The sequence below is a fragment of the Garra rufa genome, chromosome 17 (assembly GCF_049309525.1).
Source record: "Garra rufa chromosome 17, GarRuf1.0, whole genome shotgun sequence".
Classification (NCBI taxonomy): Eukaryota; Metazoa; Chordata; class Actinopteri; order Cypriniformes; family Cyprinidae; genus Garra; species Garra rufa.
The window spans coordinates 13,533,356-13,556,100 of record NC_133377.1 but is presented as its reverse complement, the minus strand read 5'-3'; the positions used below and the strand labels follow the sequence as shown (position 1 = coordinate 13,556,100).

The following is a 22,745-nucleotide window of genomic DNA, read 5'->3' as shown; positions in this document are numbered from 1 at the left end:
TAGAAATTAAGATTACCCCAGAATGCATTGCTAGCCCACTCTAAAACTTACAAACAATAATAATGATATATGCTGACCAATTAATTATATTTTTTAGTAAAACAAGCATAATGGTTTTTTTTTTCATATGCCATAGCTATGCATGACTGCAGATATGTGCACACTCTTAGCCTAATATTGCTCACAACTCATCCCCGTGGTGGACAGGGGATCAATTATAACTAATTATAAAAAGTGTTAAAAACTACAAACATGGCAGATATGCGAGAGCAAGATATGCAAGGGTTTGAGTGATTATAATCAATATCTAACCTGATGAAATAATATTTATTTAATGTTATTCACCAAAATATATTTCATCTGCAACACCATTGTAAACTTTTATAAAGATTGCACATTTAACATTTGGTTATCAGCATCATTATACAAAACACATGAGCAAAGTTCCCAGCATGATAGACCCGTGACTGGCAGATCAAAGTGCCTCTTCATTTCTCTTCAATACAGTGGGAAATGAAATTTTAAAAAAGTGTATGATGTTAACTGCGACAAGATGATTGACAGGTCAGTACAAACGGTGACAGAATGCATGTATCTGAGCAACAGAACAGTCCATTAAAGACGTAGTTATGATAAAATAGTATTTTCCAAAGCTTGGCTACTATTCTGGTACATAATCAAAAGTACTTTTTCTTCACAAAAAAATTACATACTTATAGGGGCATGCAATATAGTTGAATATAATAATAAAGACCCATTTTGCAACAATAAAGACCCATTTTGAACGTTTACATGCTTATCTTATCTTTCTGCTCCCACTTGCTGTGGTGGAGCAGTTATGAAGTAATGTTATTTTAAATACTTTCCAGCATTTCAGAAATAAATAGGCATGCAAATTACAGTGAACTACAAAAGTTACCGTACAGTGTTTGGTAGTGGTCAGAAAAGTATTAAACAGTTAATTTTGAATTGATTTCTTCTCGTAAACTCAGAGATGTGGATACGGACAGCAATTAAATAACCACACGACCATGGTGTTTGAGAGATAAACACTGACATTCTGGATTCAGATGGCAATAAAATTACATACTATCCCCTGTTAATGGTGAAAATAGCTTATGTCCCCTGAGAAACAATTACTGTCTGAATAGGGGTTATTTAATTATCATAAACTGATCTATACTTTTTTGTCACAGAGTTTCACCACTGGATATTCAACTGGTGTTGCTTTTTTTTTATAGACAAACAAAAATGAATTAAAATTCATTCCAATCCCAGGATGGAGAGGTTGTGTGAATGTGGTCTGGACTGTGTGGATGAGGGTTATTGTGTCAGAGACGCTGTAGAAGGAGAGAGTTCCTGCATTGTGATTTACATACACTCCTATTCTACAGCAGCTGGAGGGTACAGTGAGCTCAGTCTTCTTGTTATTGTGACAGAATGAGAAACTGGAGGGAGAGCACACCAAACACCAGGACTGATCATTACTTCCAAATGCACACTCATAACCCCACCCCTTCCTGCTGATGCTCTTATATGACACTGATATATACACACATACATCTGTACTCCCACTCAATTCCACCTCCCAGTAAGCGCATTCTTGTACACTCTCTCTACACAACACTTGCCACCAATAACTAAATCTGTCTGGATGATCAGGATACTCCTGGAGTGTTGTAGTGTAAGTAACCTTTCTGTTTCCTTCAGACAGTAGGAAGTGTTGATAAGCTGTATTTTGATCCAGAGTGAATTGTTGGAAATCTATAGAAACAAAGCACATTAGCTTAGCTGAAATCTTTAAAATGGAATTTTTGTCAACAAAACATAATAGATTAGGGCACTCCAATCCTGCTTCAGGATCTTAGCTCCAACACACCTGCCTGGAAATTTCTAGTGATCCCTAAGAACATGATTAGCTAGTTCACGTGTGTTTGATGGGGGCTAAAACTAAACACTGCTAGAAGCGGCTCTCTAGGAGCAGGACTGGAAACCTCTGATCTTTGTTCATTTTCAATGAAAATGTGAAGTATCATTTATAATTGCAACTCAACGTAAGTGATAAGGTACGAGAAGTTGTGCTATCAAAGAATGCAATTCACTAACCCAATAGGCTGAACATATTCCCAGGAGAAAGACTGACTTCCATGTCAAAAACGTCTCGGGTTACGTATGTAACCCTGGTTTCCTGAGGGAACGAGACACTGCGTCATCAACGCTATGGGGAACGCCATTGGCGAGCCACTCTCTGAACGTAGTCTACAACCAATGAAATGACAGGAATGACGTCACCGGGGCGGTGACGTAGGCGACCAGGAAGTATAAAGCATGTGCGTTTCAAACCGACGTCAGCTTCCAGGAATGAAGCGATGCGCGGCAGGAATGCGGGAATTATGATCCATGACGCAGTGTCTCGTTCCCTCAGGGAACCAGGGTTACATACGTAACCCGAGACGTTCCCTTCCGGGAACTCGCACTGCGTCATCAACGCTATGGGGAACGAGATACCCACGCCCCCATAATTCAAAATCCCTGCCCAGTGTCTGTGTTGCTATGAGGGAAGGAAAGCGCTGAGTCTGGTGGATAAAGCCAGAATACCGAAGGTCCCTGCCTGGGGATACCAGGACATGGGGGGTAGTACACCTCTGTCTGGGGAACCGCCAGAACAATAGGGCAGTGCCTAAGAATACTTACCTGTCCAGGGCACTGGAGGATCTCCGCCTGGGGAAATTGCCAGGACGCGAGTAATATTACACCTCTGTCTGGGGAAACTGCATGAACGAGAGGCAGAATGATTCTTGGTCTGGTCATACCAGATCCAGAGGGAGAATAATCCATTGGTCTAGTATTGTACTAGAACCAGAGGGAGAATCTGCCTCGGCCCTCGGGCACACGAGGAGAAAGTGATACACCTCTGTCTGCCCACCAAGAGGGAGATAGTATACTTCGGCCCGTAGGCGCACGAGGAATAATATAGCTGTCAATCAAGGACAGTGGAGCCTGGAGTGGCTCTCAGGTCTAACTCATAGAACCTGACGAATGTTAAAGGTGAGGACCAACCCGCCGCACTGCAGATGTCCTGAATGGGGACACCTGCTGCCAGAGCTTTAGAGGCCCCCAAGCCTCGGGTAGAGTGAGCCTTTACCTCCAAGGGTGATGGCAGGCCAGAGGACTCATAAGCAGTAGAGATGGCATCTACGATCCATCTACTGATAGTAGGTTTTGAAGCAGTTTGACAAACCAACAATTGCTCTGATTTACGCCACATGGCAGCTCTGTGGACATATGTGTTGAGTGCTTGCACAGGACACATACAGTTATACTTCAGATGGTCGCGCTCCATGAATGGAGGAGGGTAAAAGGCCTGGATAAGGACCGGCTGTGGTACTGCTGTCGGAACATACCCCGCTTTAGGGTAGAGAAAGGCTTTGGCCATGCCGGGTGCAAAGTCAATACAGGAAGGTGCCACAGAAAGGGCCTGAAGATCACCTACTCTCCTCAGAGAAGTAAGTGCGAGCAGCAGTGCAGTCTTAATGGTCAGATGGCGGTCCGAAATCTCCTCTATAGGTTCAAATGGAGGCCTACAGAGTGCTTCAAGGACCACAGTGAGGTCCCACGTGGGGACCTTTGTTCTCACTCGAGGCCCCAACCTGAGTGCACCACAGAGGAAACGTTTGACCAAGGGGTTCTACCCACTGACAGGCCACCGAGAGGGGCGTGGTAGGCCGATAACGCCGCCACGTACACCTTCAGGGTGGAGTGGGCCAACCCTGCGGAAAAACGAGACTGCAGGAACTCCATCACTGTACATATCGTGCAGTGAACTGGGTCTAATAGGTGCTGGTTACACCATGCAGTAAACAGCTTCCACTTAAGGCCATAGAGTTTCCTCATAGAGGGAGCTCTGGAAGGAAGGATGGTCTCAGCAACCTCGGTTGAGAGACCAGCCTCTTTGAGATGTGCCCCCTCAGGGGCCACACCCATAGTTTCCACATCTCCGGGCGGGGGTGAAGAATTGAGCCCCTTGCCTGGGAGAGGAGGTCCCTCCTGACGGGAATCTCCCATGGAGAGCCCATCGAGGAGGGTGATTATGTCCGAGAACCATGCTCGGGCTGGCCAGTACGGGGCTACTAGTAGCAGCCGTACTCCATACCGGCGTACACGTTCCAGAACTCCGGGAAGCAGAGTGATCGGGGGAAAGGAGTACAGACGAAGCCTCGGCCACGTCTGTACCATGGCGTCCAGTCCAAGCGGAGCTGGAGGCACTAGAGAGTACCAGAGGGGACACTGCGATGTCTCTCGAGTCGCAAAGAGGTCCACCTGAGCCTGGCAAAACACTCTCCAAATCTGCTTCACTATGTCTGGGTGAAGCATCCATTCCCCGGGCCTCAGCCCCTGCCTCGACAGGATGTCTGCTCCCACGTTCATACATCCAGGGATGTGTACTGCTCTGAGTGAGAGGAGCTTTCCCTGTGCTGACAGGAGGATCTGGTACACCAGTTTGTACAACAGAGGATGGATACCCGAGCCGAGCCCGACGGTACCCGACGGAACCCGACGGGCCGGCCCGGGTTCGGACAGATATTTAGAAAGGATGCTCGGGTTCGGGTCGGGCTCGGTCACATCAGCGCGGTAGTGCGCCTGTGTTATAACGGCGCTTTTTGCCCAGTGTGCACTGATGCTCTCATCTGTTAACATTTCCGAACGCTTTCCTACAGTTGCTTAATAAAAGCGGGCTTTCCACACAAAAAAAGTGCATGTGTCATTTGTATGAGAAAAAAAAGAGATTTTAACTGTGTCGGGCTGGGATCGGGCTCGGACATAAATATCTTAATGCTTGTCGGGCTCGGGTCGGGTTCGGTTACTGCTCTGTCGGACGCGGGCCGGGCTCGGACAGAAAAATGCGGCCTGATCCGCAATCTATTGTACAAGGGGCGTGAGCGCAGTCCCCCCTGGTGGTTGATGTAATAAACAACCGCAGTGCTGTCTGTCGGTGCGAACGAGCACATGATGGTGTCTCAGGTCTGGGAGAAAGTGCTTTAAGGCCTGAAATACGGCCAGCATCTCCAGGCAATTTATATGCCAAGATCGATGTTGGTTGCTCCACAGACCACGGGCCGAGCGGCCACTCATGGAAGCACCTGTCGCTAGCGTGACGCGGCGACAAGGAGCTCCAAGCACCGGGCCCTGAGACAGGAACCAAGGTTTTTTCCACTTTTCTTGGCGTTGAGCCTCAACCCCAGTTCTTTTCATATGAGCGAGAACAACACCTTGATGCTGAACCGCTTATTGTTCTGAGCTGGCTAAAATCAGCCAGTCGTCTATGTAGTTGAGTATGCAGATGCCCTGGAGTCGCAAAGGAGCCATAGCAGCATCCACACACTTCATGAAAGTGCGAGGTGAGAGTGCTAGGCTGAAAGGAAGAACTCTGTATTGGTAAGCTTCGCCCCTGAAAGCAAACCTTAGGAACTTCCTGTGTTGAGGAAGGATGGAGACGTGAAAATAAGTATCTTTTAGATCTATCGTGACAAACCAGTCCTCTGACCTGATTTGAGACATGACTTGACTGACAGTCAAAATCATGAACTTCAGTTTCTTGACAGAGCGGTTCAACCGTCTGAGATCTAATATGGGCCTCAGCCCTCCATCCTTCTTTGGAACAATGAAGTACCGGCTGTAAAACCTTCTAGAGCAGGGGTTTTCAAACCTGTCCTGGAGCCTCCCCTGCCCTGCACATTTTGTATGTCTCCCTTATTAGGCACACCCAATTCAGGTCTTGCAGTCTCTACTAATGAGCTGATGATTTGAATCAGGTGTATTAGATGAGAGAGACAAGCAAAATGTGCAGGGCAGGGGAGGCTCCAGGACAGGTTTGAAAACCCCTGTTCTAGAGTAAAGGAGGGACCACCTCGATGGCCTCCTTCCTTAGCAGAGAATTTACTTCTTGCTCCATAACCAGACCCTGCTCGGGGCTCACCAACATAGGAAAGACCCCTTCGAAAGGCGGCGGCGGGGCGCCGAATTGGATGTAGTATCCTCTTTCTATAGTACGCAGGACCCATGTAGATACATTTGGCAGTAGTTTCCACACTGCCAGAAAGTCTACTAACTATCGAGGCTGGTCTCTGGTGTTACCAGAGATGTTAATTCGGTGCCCTGTAACAACATGCTGGCAGGGAACACCTGAACTAATTTCTCTGAGGACCCCCGTAGGGGTGGCGAACCCTCTAGCTCCGCTACGTTTCCGGGCGGAGACACTAGAGGAGGATGTTCGCGGGAGAATGCCGCGCCCTGTAACACAGGCAGGGTTGGCTGATAGATCTCCTGTGTGTCTCGAGGCCAAACGGGCACCAAGAGCCTTGGTGTACACCGCTCCACCCCGAGAGGGGCTACCCTCATCGGCCCAAAGCCACAGCTGTCAGGGCCGCTTGGCCGAGGACCTCTTCGACTGAAGCACGACCCTCAGATCGGGCTTTGTCTTGGAGGTCCCCGCCCTGGAGCATTGCCGACCCCGCCCTCTAGGCCTTTCCGGAGGGGTACGGGATGCAACGCTCCTCTTTTGGGTCTCCCTGTACGAGGAGCTGGTACACGGTTGGGGCTGCTCCCGTCCAGCAGCCCCAGAGGAGTAGACACGGCGGGGGAGGTATTTTTGGAAGGCTGCCGCCTGCTTCTTAGCCTCCTGGTGCCTGTCGACGACCTCATTAACTGAGTCGCCGAACAGACCAGAAGGCTGAAGTGGAGCGTCCATAAGGAGGACCCTGTCCTTATCTTTCATACTGGACAGGGTCAGCCACAAGTGCCTCTCCGCTGCCACCAGGGCTGCCATAGACCGCCCAACAGCGCAGGCGATCTCCTTGGTGGCGCGGAGAGCAAGATCAGTTGTGCGGCGCATCTCCGACACATTTACATCCTGACCATCATCTAACTCCTTCAGCAGGTCGGCCTGGTAAGCTTGCAAAATAGACATTGTGTGCAAGCATGCACCGGCCTGACCTGCTGCCATGTACCCCTTGTCCAGCAAGCCTGATGTTACTCTCAGCGGCTTGGTGGGCAAGAAAGAAGCCTTCCCGATGATGCCAAACCAGGTGACAGATAGCCCGTGAGCATCTGTTCAACCTGTGGCATCATCTTATAGCCACTCTCCTCTAGCCCCCCGACATTCCCATAATAGTCTGAGGAAGGGACAAAGAGGCGGGTAGAAAATGTTTTTTCCCATGACTTCGACACCTCGGTGTGGAGGTCAGGGAAAAACGGAAGGCTCCTTCTTTGGAGTGGTGACTTTGCCCACAGGAAGCGCTCATCGAGTTTGTTTCGATGTGGTTCATAGGATCGTTGAGCGGGCCAGTTGATATTTAACTTCTCAACTGCCCGAGTCACCACTTCCAGAAGCTCCTCGTATTGTGGGGACCGAGGGAGCGGTTGTGCAACATCATCAACGCTCTCCACATCAACCTCCTCGGAGGAAGATAGGAGAAGCGTTGAGACTTCTTCCTGGTAGGAAGGAACCGCAGCGCTGGCTTCCTCATCCAGCAAGAGATCATCCGATCTGTTAGGTGAGGAGGGAGATAGGGGATCACCCGTCTCCATTGCCTCTAACAGATTGAGCTGCGAACCCCACGAGTGGAGCCGGCGCTCCGCCTCAGCGGAAGCGGGGCCAGACCCGTGAGGAACGCTGGTGAGAGCTCCCTCCTCAAAGAGAGCCCTCAGAGAGCGAAACACCCGCAGTGGAAGACGCTCACACTTCGGACAGCGGTGACGTCACTCCCGTCATTTCATTGGTTGTAGACTACGTTCAGAGAGAGGCTCGCCAATGGCGTTCTCCATAGCGTTGATGACGCAGTGCGAGTTCCTGGAAGGGAACTTTAGATCGGCTTCATCCAAAGGTTCAATAGGTTTGAGAATTGAGACACTAAAGAGTGTTTACCAATACTTACACCATCCACTAAAGAATGAAAGTGTGACATGGCTGCAATATAGACCTTTACAGTATTAATCGATCTGAATCCAACAATGCCAATTTTGAGTGGAAGCAGAAACACACTGTTTTTGTGCATGCTTCTTTAAATGAAAATAAGCAGTGCAAACTGATGAACAGAAGTGTGACATGCGTTCTTTACTTGCAGCTGCATTTTGGATTAGTTGCAGATGTTTAATAGAATTGGCTTGAAGACCTGCCAAGAGAGCATTGCAATAGTCTAGCTTTGACAGAACAATTTCAGCTATACACCATGACCAGACAATGGGCAGAACGGTATCAGTATTTTATTTTCCGAGTTGTGTTGCACTATAAATATTGTAGCTCAGTGCCAGTAGCTCACCAAGTGCAACCGTGCTACGTAATAAAAAAAAGGCACCCCCAGAGTCCAAAAGATGTAGATAACAATGTGTCAGGTTTTTGGACTGTTTGTTTTGGATTTTCCTAGTGTTTCCCCCACTTTGGGCTGCATGTTTTGTTTTTTCTCATTGTCTCCCCACATTGGATTGTCTGTTTGGTTTCACCCCATGCCCATATGTGGTTCTTCCTGTTAATCAGTGTCATTCCCATCACCTGTGTTTGAATTAGCACACTTTTATAAGTTTGTTTGTTTTCTGAGTTTCTTGTCCGGCTACAATGTTACCTACTGTGTGCGTGTGTGTTCCAGTCTCCTTGTCAGCTGTTTCCCTGCTTGAGGATTTATTAAAGACTATGCTTTTACTCCTACGTTGTGTTGCACATTCATTCACGCTATTGTGACAGATAGCTGGACCACAAACATGAACTGGGCTGAGGACTTACTCTTGGACATTCAGCAGGGGGAACGGTCTTTGGAGGAATATGTGGAGGCGTTCCTGAGCTTGTACGAACAGGTGAGATGGAGCGATCAAATGATCAGATGGGATTTCCAGATGGGATTAAACAATGATAATTTGTTCCAAGTTCTGACTCCTGATGATTGCCGTAGACCTGTAGCGGATTTTCTAAATTATGTTCTCAATCTAAGTGGTTCCAAGTTCCTAGTCGATGTGGAGGATCGTAATCCTCCTCCCATCCGTAAGCATGTGGTCAATTTACCTCACCAGAAGCCAGCACCCAACTCATGTTTCTCCAATGAGCTCATTCCCTCCATGCCTCCCACGCTTCCCCAAGTCCTCCGAAGCTCCATCCAAGTACTCAGCTCAGTATCGTTGGCCTCCGCCCAGCGCCCAGTACAGCCGGCCTCAGAGTCCCCGGCCAAGATGGACACCATGCCTGAGTCCGTTCCCGCTGATGAAATGGACATTATGAACATGGCACTCCCGTTGGAGTTCTCCACCCCTATCCTCTCTCCTTTTGTCTCTGCTGATCCCGTCCAGCCCCCCTGAGTCTCCTTTGTCTCCGCTGGTGCCGCACAGGCCGCTCGCCCACAGCACCCTCCATTGTCCGCGCCTCAACAGTGCCCTCCAGAGCCCGCTCCTCCCGAAGGCCCTCCTCTAGAGCACCCTCCAGAGACCACTCCTCTTGTGAACCCTCTTAATAGGGTTCCATTTAAAGTTGTCATGTAACAATGATGCATTCAGGTGAGATACACTGGTTCAAGGGGAGTGAAAATTTTTGGGATTTTACATAAAATCCAATTTTTCTCTCTCACTTTGAACCAGTGTATCTCTTACACCTGAATGCATCATTATTTCATTGCTGACAGCTTGTAAAACAACAGCTTGTAAAACTATTGCACCTCTGCCAAGGGACAAAGTAACTGAAGCACCAACCTTTGAAATTTCTTGTTTGGATTTTGCTGGCCCTCTGTAGGACAAGGTACCTCAGTAAACTTATAAAATGGTAAAAGTTGAAAAAACTTAATTCAGGACAAGATGCCCTGGTGCACTCATGCAATATCTATACTTGATCAGGCAGTGTGTTAAGAAGACATGTGCAATTATTACATTCTTTGGAATTAGCTTAATTGAACATCGAAATGAGTATTTGATGAGTTAGTTCATAGGGTGGGAGGATGTTGTTACTTGATGATGTTACTTTTCTTATTGAATAATTATTTCATTTTCTGAATAGAAGAACATACTAAGTGTGCTGATAACCTTGTTTTTTCAGCCTTGTCACATCCTGTCATCACTAATTTTCCTTTTAGTCTAAAGTAAACAAACTTTCACTAACAAGACAAGCCTTGTGTGTGTCTCAATTCCTAGAACTTTCACTAACAACGATAAAAACAATCAAAAAGCTAAACCTACTGGGCACGTCCCTCTGTATTCAGATCCTGGGCTTTATGTTATTGTTTTTCCCTATGGTGTATTAAAAAAATTCATTGGAAAATAAATAGATTTGCTAGTGTTCATAATTGGACCTTGTTGTGTCTTGTTTTTGTGTTGTGTCTTTACTTTTTTGTGTGTTCCTAGTAACTTACACTGTAGGAAGTCTTTCCTGCTCACATATTCTCGGGTGGGAATGATCTGGATGCACCCCACTGTCAAAAACCAATGCACATCTTTAGTGTAAAAAAAACTAAAAAACTTAAAGACAGATATATAGACTCACAAAAGTAAGTACACCCCTCACATTTCAGCAACCATTTAAGTATATCTTCTCGAAGGACAATACTATAGAAATTAAACATGGATATATTTTAGAGTAGTCAATGTGCAGCTTGTATAGCAGTATAGATTTTTTCTTCTGAAAATAACTTAACATACAGCCATTATTGTCAAAATAGCTGGCAACAAAAGTGAGCTATTCCAAAGTGTCAATATTTTGTGTTAGCACCATTGTTATCTGGCACTGCCTTAATCATCCTGGGCATGGAATTGACCAGAGCTGCACAGATTGTTGCTGGGATTCTCTTCCACTCCTCTATAATGACACCACAGAGCTGCTGGATGTTAGACACATGGTGCTTCTCCACCTTCTGCTTGAGGATGCGCCCCACAGGTGCTTAATAGGGTTCAGGTCTGGAGACATACTTGGCCACCCCATCACCTTCACCTTCAGCTTCTTCAGCAAGGCAGTTGTCATCTTGGTGGTGTGTTTGGGGTTGTTATCATGTTGGAAAACTGCCGTTCGGCCGAGGTTCTTGGAGGGAAGGCATCATGTTCTGCTTCAGAATGTACAGCTCCCCAGTACCAGCAGCACTCATGCAGCCACAGACCATGATGCTACCACCACCATGCTTGACTGTAGGCAAGACACAACTAGTACTCCTCACCAGGGCATCGCCACACATGCTGGACACCATCTGAGCCAAACAAGTTTATCTTAGTCTCATCAGACCACAGGACATGGTTCCAGTAATTCATGCTCTAGGACAGGTTGTCTTCAGCAAACTATTTGTGTGTTTTCTTGTGAGCCAGCTTCAGAAGAGGCTTCCTTTTGGGATGACGCAAACCAATTTGTTGCAGTGAGTGGCGTATGGTCTGAGCACTGACAAGCTGACCTTCTACTTCTGCAACCTTTTTAACCAATGCTGGCAGCACTTATTTACTGTTTTTTGAAGCCAGGTTCTGCACCTGACACACAGAACGAGTGCTCAACCTCAACTTTGTTGATCAACCCTTGCAAGGCCTGTTCTGAATGGAACACATCTTGAAAGTCAAGTCAAGTCACCTTTATTTATATAGCGCTTTTAACAATACAGGTTGTGTCAAAGCAACTTCACAGTATGAAACAGGACAATACACAGGAAAAATGGCAGAGTTGTTTTTCCAGAGTTAATATTTTTTCCTCATTCACGAGTTTGCCCTTACATCTAATTTGCTTGAGTATGTAGAAAGCATATTTTGGCGTGCTGTCCTGGGGGAGGGCTCCGGGCCCGGAATACAGGCCAAACCCAGATAACTCCCCCTATCCCTAGTATGGGATAAAAACAGATTAGAAGTGGGGAATTGGGGTGGAGGAGGGATGCCAAGAAACTATCACAGGACAGAGGTAAGAAGGCGGTCTGTTTATATACGTGTTGTGCTGGTTAGGATGATTGGGTAAACGAATTACACCTGTGCCAAATTGGTTGATTATCTGATCGTGCTCCTCCCGAACCTTGTTAATAAAACATAATAAAATAGTTGTTTTTGCTCTATTTTGAGTGTACAAGAGTAGAAAGTGTCACTAGAGTGGGAGCAAAATTTCAGAGTAACTGTGACTCCTCCCCTAACTGTTCTCATCCCTTCGTTGATCCGCCATTAATGTTAATCGCGACCATCGACTGCTGCTGCTTTGGGTTCAGATGATGGCACACTTCTGCTGGATGGTAAAGTAAGTACAGTTTCAAAGTTTTGTAATTATTTTCATAATATTCGCTTCTGCTTTGAGCTCCGAGTCAGAACATTTTGCCGCATTTTTTTTAAATACATATACTCTGTATTACAGAGATCGCTTCTCATGTTAGCTTGAGAACTAAGTTATGCGAAGTTATCTTGAAAGCAAATAACTTGGCTAACATATATATTATTAGAATTGGATTGTAAATTGATACCAGTGAAACTAGCTAATGTAAGCTACCTATCAATGCTGTCTACAAAACTATTGTGACATGCGGTTCGAGTTGTGCACCACATGTACTTGACTCGGAAAAGAGTTAAGTTAACGTTACACCTAGCGAGCGGCGCGGCACGAAAAAATACAGTAAAACCTATTATGCTGTCTACACTGGATTCGACGCGGCTCGACACTGCAAATCCCCGACAGTAATCTGCTGCCGCGTTCAATTTATGACTTGCTCACAGAAAGAAAAACTTGTTCAGATGGTAAGTTAACTGTTTCTCATGGGAACGTAAGGTATTTTCAACATTTACAGGGGCTAGTCTGTGATTTTATTGCATATCAGTGTTTCAGTTTAAAATTCACCTTTTGAATAATCCTTTTTGACCACTGCGAATTTACATGAACAATACAAGTATTTACAAGAAGAATATTTAATCAAGAAACCTCAGAAGAAAGAGGGAAAAATACAAACATTGGAAATGGGCCATACAGCAATACAATGTTAATATTAACCTACAATTAGGCTATATTAAATTATAGATGTGAACCAAGCAACTTTATGTTTACCTCATGTAAATATAAGGCCGAATTAACTTATTTCCATATTTTTAAAATGACATCCATCACTTTGAGATAAAAAAAAAAATAATTTCAGTAGCATGTCTGTCTTATTTTTAAACAGGAGATTTAAATAATCACATAATAAATATGGTATTGAAATATTTTCCTTTTGTTAAATTAAATATTATATTGTATTTAGGGAGACAATCATGCAACCATGATGAATGAATGTTCTTCTCTTCATCGGACTGTGTTATCGTCTTATGTTTAACTGTGTCTTGTTGCTTTCTTCAGGATGTAAATCAACAACATTGTCAGAGTGAAGCTCAAAGAAATATTTATTTCTTCAATTGTTTTTGAAATGTGGTTAAGAAAATTTTTAACATTGTTAATATCATCAATACATTTCTCTCAGATTTTTTTTTATAATAGTAATATATTAAGTGTATGATTGTGTTTTATTGGTTTGGGTTGTAATTGGTTTGTTTATATGTGTAGAACAAGCCCTTCCTAAAGTTTAAGAAGAATGTGTGAATCATCTCCATTTTCCCATACTTGGTTGACTCCAGGAGCATTGGGTTATGTAAGTAACTATTGCCTCTCAATCTTTTTGATTTATTTTCTAACATTTCTACCCTGATCTTTTCACAAGGACCATGTTCAAAATCATGTTGTTAAAGTTGAACCGCATGTCTTCATTTCAATACTGGTAGAGGTTGTAGCTCAATTCATTCACACATCTGTAGTCAGACAAAAGACTTGGTCATGAATGTGCTTTTAAGACTGAATCTGTGTGCAGCATAAACTAAAGAAATAAAGTGGTTAATATATTTGTATTGGCACATCTTACAATGAAGTAAATCAAGTTAAAATGAGCAGGAGGGTTTGTTCTACAGAAAAAATAAACACTAAAAAGGCTATAAAAAATGTTTATTTTGTTTTCCATGTCTCCAGTTTGGGACTGCAACATGTCTTCCATTGTCAACCATGTCAATGCTTCAAAAGAATGGGAAAGATCTCAGCTAGACAAGCATGTGATCGTCTTCTGAAATTCATCAAGGTGATACTATGTCAAATGACACAGATGTTCATAATGTTGTATTACTGTGTGATCTTATACTTGCTTATCTCTCAGAAAGGTTCTTAAAGGATCATTATAAGAATTATTCAACAATCCTTCTCCTTAAAGTCACCATCCTCCGCCATACTTGAGAGTACCACGAAGTATGCTGCTAACGCAGGAGCCACATTATGATGTTGAACATGCATACACTGCGTCTTGTTTACGAGCAGAGCAAAGCACGCACATGCATCGTGATACTCTCATTTACAGTAGAACCACTGTTGTCACATGGACTATTTTAACAACGTTCTTAATACATTTCTGAGCCTTGAACATGGTAGTACCCTTGCTGTCTATGCAGGGTCAGAAAGCTCTTGGATTTCTTGAAAAATATCTTAATTTGTGTTACAAAAATTAACAATGGTTTTACAGGTTTGGAACGACACTGGGGTGAGTAATTCAGGACAGAATTTTCATTTTTGGGAGAACTATTCTTTTCTACTGTGCATATTTAGTAACACTCTGTTTAGACAAATGTAAAACATAAACTGGAAGACAGACATCACTGTATCTTTTTTCATGTTGTATACTTTAACTGTGTACTTTAACTGTTACGTGACATTGGCACTAATGTGTTTTCATTCTTTCTCAGACTACTACCAGTATCCAAGGGCACTTGGACCGCATTGGACAGAGTTTCCAGCTCTATCTACTTGTTGTTGGGCTGATGAGAAGTAGGGTCCAGTCTTTTATTGTAATTGTCCAACATGCTTATTCACAGGCCTTTTTTGATGAGCTTTTCAAAGCTCACTTTGTCTTAGGAACTTCATATTGCCACTAACTGACCATTGTTTATAGCTTTCTGCAAAACACTGTTATACTGTTATATATGTGATTATAGATGCTGAAACGTCCAAATGATCATGATCACAAGGCAATTAAGTGTAATAATATTGTTTAAATAGGAGCTTGAAAAATAAAATTGTGAGACATGAGTATCCAATTATTTGTTGTTGACTTTTTTCTGATTGAAAAGCAAGTTTTTCAATTATATTTTTAGGGGTTTTAGAGGATATATCATGAATTGTGTAATTTAAAAGATTAACTCTGAATAGAGTGAGTTATTTTTTAAAGTTCACTCACAGTTGATGATAAACAACTCTGGAGGAGATGTACATTTTGGCAGAGTAAATTTGACTTTCCTCTGAATAGAGTTAAAAAGTAGCAGAGTCAATTTCTTGTACCTCTGAGTTGAGTAAAATAGCACAAGAGTTAATTTAAAAAAAACTCTAGAGTCAAATATAACTACAACTCTATCAAAAGAGTAACTTTTACTCTTTTTAGAGGGGGACCAAATGTTATCTGTCATATCTTTTCTTCAATTTGAGTAAATTTTACTCAGGAAAAATAGTTTGTCAATAATGCAGTATTGTAAACAATCAATTTTTTTTTAAGTTAAAGGCAGTTCATCATTGAATTCAGTGATGTCATCCAGCTCAGTTCAGTTCAAATAGTATACGATATCGCTGTATGTTAAGTGTCCCCAACTAAGCAAGCCAGAGGCAACAGCGACAAGGATCCACAACTCCACAGGTGACAGAAATAGAGAAAAAAAAAACCTTGGGAGAAACTAGGCTCAGTCGAGGTGCCAGTTCTCCTCTGGAAAACCTCTGTATTACCCTGACTTCTGTAGTGTAACTCGGTTTAAGGGTGTTACTGAACCTCTAATAGCCTTGGCCATCTTTGTGGAGAGCAACAATTCTAATTCTCAAATCCTCAGACAGTTCTTTGCCATGAGATGCTATGTTAAACATCCAGTGGTCAGTTTGAGAGAATTGTACTTAAAGCACCTAATTTTAACTTCTCTAATACAAGATACACAACTTTGTATGGTCTTGTCAAGCAGACAAAAACATAAACATGATAAATAGGGTATGTGGCTTTGCATGGTTAAGCAACATACTGCTGTTATCACATAGGGTGTACTTACTTTTGTTGCTAGCTATTTTGACATTAATGGCATGAAGTTATTTTCAGAGGACAGTAAATCTATACTGCTATACAAGCTGCACATTGACTACTTTAAAATATATCCATGTTTCATTTCTATAGTATTGTCCCTTGAGAAGATATACTAAAATGATTACTGAAATGTAAGGGGTGTACTCACTTTTGTGAGATACTGTACGTACATACATACATACAGTACATACATACATACAAAGAATACTAATGAGTCTCCAGTACTTTACCTTGACCAGACATCTTTTCAATCTCCTTTCTACAGAAATCCTTCAGTTTCTGTCTCAGTTGAGAGACTGAATCTCCCACATCATCAAATGAACCATTAGAAATGCTGGGAATATCTGGAAATCCAGGAGGATCACAGACAGATTGGAAACTCTAAACAGACACAATGACAAACAACCAGAGAATAAATTTAAGATACTACAGAAATATTTAATAGAAAGCCAATACTGTTATAAGGGTATCTATGATAAAAACCTGGAACTACAGGTCATGGTGTTACCTGGAGGAAATGGATGTGATCATGTGTATGTAAAAGTTGATCCAGCTCTGTGTTTCTCATCCTCAGTTCATCGATCTCCTGCTCCAGTCGCTCAATGAGTCCTTCAGTTTGACTCACCACAGTCTTTTCTCGATCTCTGATCATCTGTGTGACCTCAGAGCATCTTCTCTTAAGGGAGCGGATGAGCTCAGTAAAGATCCTCTTACTGTTCACCACTGCTGTTTGTGCAGATCGCTGTAGGACACACATTACCATTAGGGATACACCTATACCAAAAGCCATTACCCCACTATGTGTGAACAGTGCTGTGTCCAGACAAAGAAGCACAGAAAACAGAACAACAGTGAGCAAAGTGGAGTTATTAGAGATTAACGATATCTATGAAGCACATGCAGGTAATTAATGTAATGTTAAACATACAATATTCATGTCTGTATAGCTAATGTGCACAAGTCTATAAATAAAACACGGCTGAGAGATTATGTCCAGGTCACCACGGTTTTATCCTAAATGACTAATACCAACAGAGTCACGAGGGACTAGTATCCTTTTCCTCCCATGGTAGCTTAACAGCAGATAAAGTAGACCCCTAACATTTGGATTTGTAACATTAACCCTATAAAATCTTGTAAATGTACATGGGGTCCAAGAGTCCAAGTGCAAGAAGTGCTACTCCCTTAAGTGCCGCTTAGGAAGTGACCATACTCCTGGTAGAGTGGCCGACTGGATCACCAGGAATAGGTAGATTTTGACTAAAATATGCTTATGAAATTGTATCCACTATCTAGTAAGACATGTCTGAAATTGAAATTGTTGCTTAGACACAGGCTTGCCTGCACACTTCTTGTAAGATCATACAAATAGCTGTGTATGTGACTGGCGCAATAGACAAGAACTATCCAACCCTGGGATCTGGGTGAATAGCATCAAGCTCAATTACCAGATTTATTGTACCAGGCCTAATGACCTTGGGTAGGAATAATGAATTTGGCCAAAGATAAACCCCATGATCTTCCACCTTCCATCTCAAACAGTCTTCAGTGACTGATAAAGAGTGCAATTCACTAACCCTCTTGGCTGAACATATTGCCAGGAGAAAGACTGTCTTCCATGTCAAAAACTTTAGATTGGCTTGATCCAAAGGTTCAATAGGTGCTTTGACTAGTGAACACAAGACAATAGTAAGATCCCATAACCCTCCCTAGACATAAATGGTGCATGCCCTTAAATAATTAAGACACCAAAGAGTGTTTACCAATACTTACACCATCCACTAAAGAATGAAATTGTGACATGCCTGCAATATAGACCTTTACAGTATTAATCGATTTCAATCCAACAATGACTGGACGAACCAGAGAACAAAACTGGTGTCACAATTGGCCACGTCTAGCTGATGGTCTTGACACCATGTTGAGAATATTCACCACTTGCTAGAATAGTTACTCCAATTAGAGGGTGCCTTAGAACTATTTATTGCTTTGCTTTATTTGCTACTCCCGGTATGTACACTGCTCTGAGAGACAAGAGTTTCAGAGACGACCAAGAAAGTAGTTTCTTTGTCACCTGGAGACATTGTTTGTTCTGCAATAATAGGAAAGAAGTCCTCAGAGAGAGGTAAACTGCAATGAGCTCCAGCACAATGATCTGCTTTACGGTCCAGAGAGGCTCCCAGAAACCTCTGACAGACCTGCTTTCCCAAATTGCACCCCATCCTGTCAGAGAGGCATCTGTTGTCATTACAGACCGACTCGCTGGAATGTTCCCTAAAGAAACCCCTTGTGATGGTAACTTCTTGTTCTTCCAAGGGTGTATGGATAGAACTGGTCCTGGCCTACCTGAAAGACATCACTGGACCCTTGCTGGATCCTCTTCAGTTTGCCTACAGAGCAAACTTAAAGATTCAAGTTCATCACATCTACTTTTTGTTTCTGGTCTAGAAGAAGATGCACTGAGATGTATAAGACGTGCAACGTGCAGCTTAATCCAGTGGAAGATATCACTCTGATGAGTAGGATTACTTCAATAGTTGTTATTGTGCTATTATTACATAACTTGTAAACATTATACCAGTTAGACTTTTTCAAATATAATTCCCGACTACATGCATGAACTCCAATGAAACATTTTGAAATATGTGTAATTTCATTGCATCTAAATGTCTCAAAATTCCAGGATGTTTTTTTTGTTTATGTTTTTAAAATATAAAAACATAAAATATAAAAGTGGTATGTGTTAACACTGTATACACAGGGAGTATAAGAATGTTTACCACAAAGGTGTGTTACTGTTCAAGTCTCAGTGTTTAGATCAGTGTGTTCAATCATGTGTCCTTGACCTTCACTGTGTATATTTTAATTACACTATTATAAACACATTATTTTACCCTCCTCACATTCTTTCATACCTTCTTCACAGACACATTACTGACTGATGGCTCATTATGGGAGGGCCCCTTGTCTCTCAGGTGTGAATCACTAAATATTTATGGCTATTGCCACTCCCTTGCATACCTTTCTAACACAAATCATGTCTTACAAAAATTAAATCAATATTTTTTTTCTGTGAATGAGTGAGCAAGATGATTTGCACATCATATTGAAGCGAAAACTCTAGGCTACAAGATCACAGTTTGTGAACTAATGTTCTGTATGTGTTTTATGCCCTATTTCAGTGACTTATTTTTTTTCACTAACCATGCATAAACATTTGTTTCTCTCATTTACACTTAGAATAAATAACATCTATTGCTATTTGCATTAGGTGTAAATAGCTTATTTTGCTATTTAGAGGTTATTACACTGTCTTATTTTAAATGGCAGGCATACACAGTTTTATTTAAAGCAAAAGTGAAACTAGCAGACTGTAAGTGTCTCTTTCCTTCTGCATGCGTTGCTCATGTTTTGTTGACGTTAATTGCATTAAATGAGTGGCTTTGGAATATAAGTCGCAGCATGTTTCAGATGATAAATTTTTTTATTTATATTTAAAAAAAATATGTTAATTGCTGTTAAAAGATTAATGTATAACGTTCTTGTCACATATGTGGTCAATCCTGTCTTCATGAACTCTTGCACAACACATTCTGGACTGCATTCCCCACAAGCCACTGCACCAATCACTGCACACACCTGCTCCTCGTTTTCTGCACACACCTGTTTCACATTTACCCACATGCATTTAAGCCACAGACACACACACTTCCGGGCTAAGTCTTATTGTTCCATCTGGTCTTTATTTCCGAGCGTTTCTTTCCGTGTTTGTTTTCCCTGTGTTTGATTCCTGGACTCCTCCCCGTGTTTTGATTCTCGCTGCCAGCCCCGACCTTCTGCCTGTGTTTGACTACTCTTTGGATTATCCTCGTTGTTGTTGTTTGCCGGTGATTGACCCTGTCTGTGTACCACGCCTTCTTAATAAAGCCTGCACTTGGATCCGAACGTCTGTCTCCCGAGTCCCCCAGTGTTACAGTTCTCTGCATTGTTACAGGAAAACATCTTGTGATTACACTACTGAGCTGCTGCAATAGAGCAGCTCTAATGTGCTATTAAATTAAAGATGAAATACTTGTTCTGAAAAAAGTGGTATCGGTGCATCCATAATTACAATAAGCTCTTACTGCTGCTCACAAAGTCTGCTGTGCTTCAGTGGGACTGAAAGTCACCTGACTGACTGAAGAAAAGTCTTAAGTGAGTTTCAAACCAGCACTGCTCCTTCTTCTCAGAACTCACCTTGTGAGTCTCCACAGCCTCTTTCAGCTCCTGAAGCTGCTTCTCTCTCTCTTGGATTTGCTGCTGGAATTTTCTCTTTGTCTCGCCTAAGTGTTTCTTATGGACAAAACAAATAAAGCATTTTAGGAAAGGAAAAGGAAGGAAAGGACATGACAAATACAAATTTGTGCTTTGAATTTAACCCATCCATGTGTACATGGCACATTAGTGAACAAACACACGCCGTGAACACACACCTGGAGCAGTGGGCAGCCAATGCTGTGATGCCCGTTGGGCATTTGGGGGTTCAGTGCCTTGCTCAAGGACTCACCTCTGTTGTGGTATTTAGGGTGGAGAGAGCACTGGTTACTCCCTCCACCCACTGACAATTCCTGCCAGACCTGAGACTCAAACCCGTGGCCTTTTAGTGACAACAAGAGTAACAAGTGACTGCCTTTGCATTTTCATCTTCATCTTACATGCATACCAGAAAACTGAACCCAAGTGGCTTCTTATTGTTGTTTAGATAAGCTCAGTTCCTGGCAGTGACGGACCGTCCATCGGGAGAATTACAATTAAAATATATTAAATTTGAGAAATGGATTTTTTTTACCCACCCTGTTGAAAAACCAACATATGCTGGTTAGTTAGGTTTGGATGCTGGTTTAAGCTTGTCCTTTGCTGGTTAATGCTGGTCCTTAGCTGGTGTATGCTGGTCCTTTGCTGGTTTTTGCTGGTCTATTTGCTTGTTTATTCTGGTCGTTGACCAGCACATGACCAGCTAAGGACCAGCATAAACCAGCCAAGGACCAGCTTTAACCAGCATCAAAACCTACCTAACCAGCATATGCTGTTTTTTCACCAGGGCAGCCCTAGCATATTTTGTTGTTTTAGTGGCCTTCGCTGTCACTGCAGGATGTGGTGTTGAACATGAAAAGTGACGCAGTCTCTGTTCATCTGTTCTCTTCAGAATAAATGCATAAGCATATATGCTCTTTGTTTTGGTTCATGATTAAAATGTAAACACAAATAAAAGCAATTAAATGTGTTATTATAATTAAAATATGAAAATTAAAATGATGAGAAAATTAAATTAATAGATTATGACAGAATTTTAGCAACCATGTCCATCAAAATGACCAGTGCGTCGATGTAATTTTAAAGGAATCTAAAATATATGTTTTATTTAGAGTTACAAAGTAAAGAACTAGCATACAATGCCATACCTGTTTTTCTTTCCTCTCTTCTGCAGTTGATACAGTGCTGTGATTTTTATGTTCATCCACAATGCAGCGTACACAAATACAACACTGGTCAGTGCAGCAGAATATTTCCAGCGGTTTATCATGTTTACGGCAGATCATCTTCTGTAGTTGTCCAGTGGCGTCCATTAAATTGTGTCTCTTACCTTGGAAGAGATTCTCATGTTGTTCAAGGTGATTTTGACAGAAAGAGTTCAGACACACCAGACAGGACTTGACCGCTTTGTGTTTTCTTCCAGTACAAACATCACACTCCACATCTCCAGCTCCAGCAAACACACCAGTTGGGAGTTTAGCTTTCTTCAGTTTCTCCACCTCTTCAGCCAGCATGATGTTTTTATTTAAAACAGGTCTTGGACTGAAGGTCTGTCTGCATTGAGGGCAGCTGTAGACTCTCTTCTCATCCTCTTGATTCCAGCAGTCTGTAATGCAGCTCTTACAGTAACTGTGTCCACAGGGAATAGTCACTGGATCTTTCAGCAAATCCAGACACACTGGACATCTGAACTGGTCCTGAGAAAACCTGGCTTCAGCCATTTCACGGCATACACAGACACAACACAGCACTTTGTTTTGTTTTCCTTGAAGAGTAGAATACGTTTCCTGGTACTGTGTTTAAGAGACGTGTACAAAACAGGTGTGTCTGTGAAGTGCATTAAACTTGTTTTTCATGCCTAATTATAAAACAAAAGTCTAATTGATGAAGGCCTGGCAATACCTATAGGCTGAGTAGGCAATTGCCTAGGGCCTCAGGCTTAGTGAAGGGGCCTCCATAAATGTAACACCCCTATATACTAGTTCACCAATAGGCTCTTTGTCCATTGGATACAGGGATGCCATTATGAGGGGATGTAGAGTGTTGGAAACTCAGAAGTGAATACCAGGAGACTCTTGGGTTTCTTCAGCAGACTTCTTTATTGAGAATATGCTGTGTGGTGCTGCAGTCATCAGAAGACTAACAAAAGCAGTGATACATTGTAGTTTATATAAATTTAGGGGCTGTTCAAGTCTAAAAATGAAAAAAAAAAAAAAGAATTGAGAAGACTAGGCGCACTGCTTCCCTCCTTTTTTCCAAAGCGCTCTGTAGCGTGGCATCTGCCATTGACCTGCACTCTCAATGAAGACGCAAAAGTTTCAGCAAAGGATAAATGGATTTCCAACACTAAAAATCTGG

At 42.7% G+C, this 22,745-nt stretch overlaps 1 protein-coding gene across 2 annotated transcripts; it reads right to left on the bottom strand.

Moving 5' to 3' along the window:
- Positions 1-492: 492 nt before the first annotated feature.
- LOC141289912 (tripartite motif-containing protein 16-like) lies at positions 493-22,108 on the bottom strand. 2 transcript variants are annotated; one of them, XM_073822111.1, is made up of 6 exons: positions 21,536-22,108; positions 20,331-20,426; positions 16,603-16,836; positions 16,320-16,475; positions 10,383-10,428; positions 493-1,764 (listed from the first exon to the last, which is right to left on the bottom strand). In XM_073822111.1, exons 1-6 carry the CDS (start codon positions 22,106-22,108, stop codon positions 1,178-1,180), a joined length of 1,692 nt encoding a protein of 563 aa, XP_073678212.1. In that variant the 3' UTR covers positions 493-1,177. The 2 variants fall into 2 exon arrangements, with proteins under 2 accessions (XP_073678212.1, XP_073678211.1); XM_073822110.1 differs by having other exon boundaries at positions 10,383-10,442; positions 16,325-16,475.
- Between the last annotated feature and the right edge of the window lie 637 nt (positions 22,109-22,745).

What these genes read in the sequence shown, in the direction of transcription:
- LOC141289912 (XM_073822110.1), bottom strand. Translation starts at nt 22,108, where the DNA reads ATGGCTGAAGCCAGGTTTTCTCAGGACCAGTTCAGATGTCCAGTGTGT. An exon ending in AGGCTGTGGAGACTCACAAG is followed by an intron (nt 16,837 to 20,330) that starts GTGAGTTCTGAG and finishes TGTGTCCTACAG; the next exon opens with CGATCTGCACAAACAGCAGT. An exon ending in ATCACATCCATTTCCTCCAG is followed by an intron (nt 16,476 to 16,602) that starts GTAACACCATGA and finishes GTGTCTGTTTAG; the next exon opens with AGTTTCCAATCTGTCTGTGA.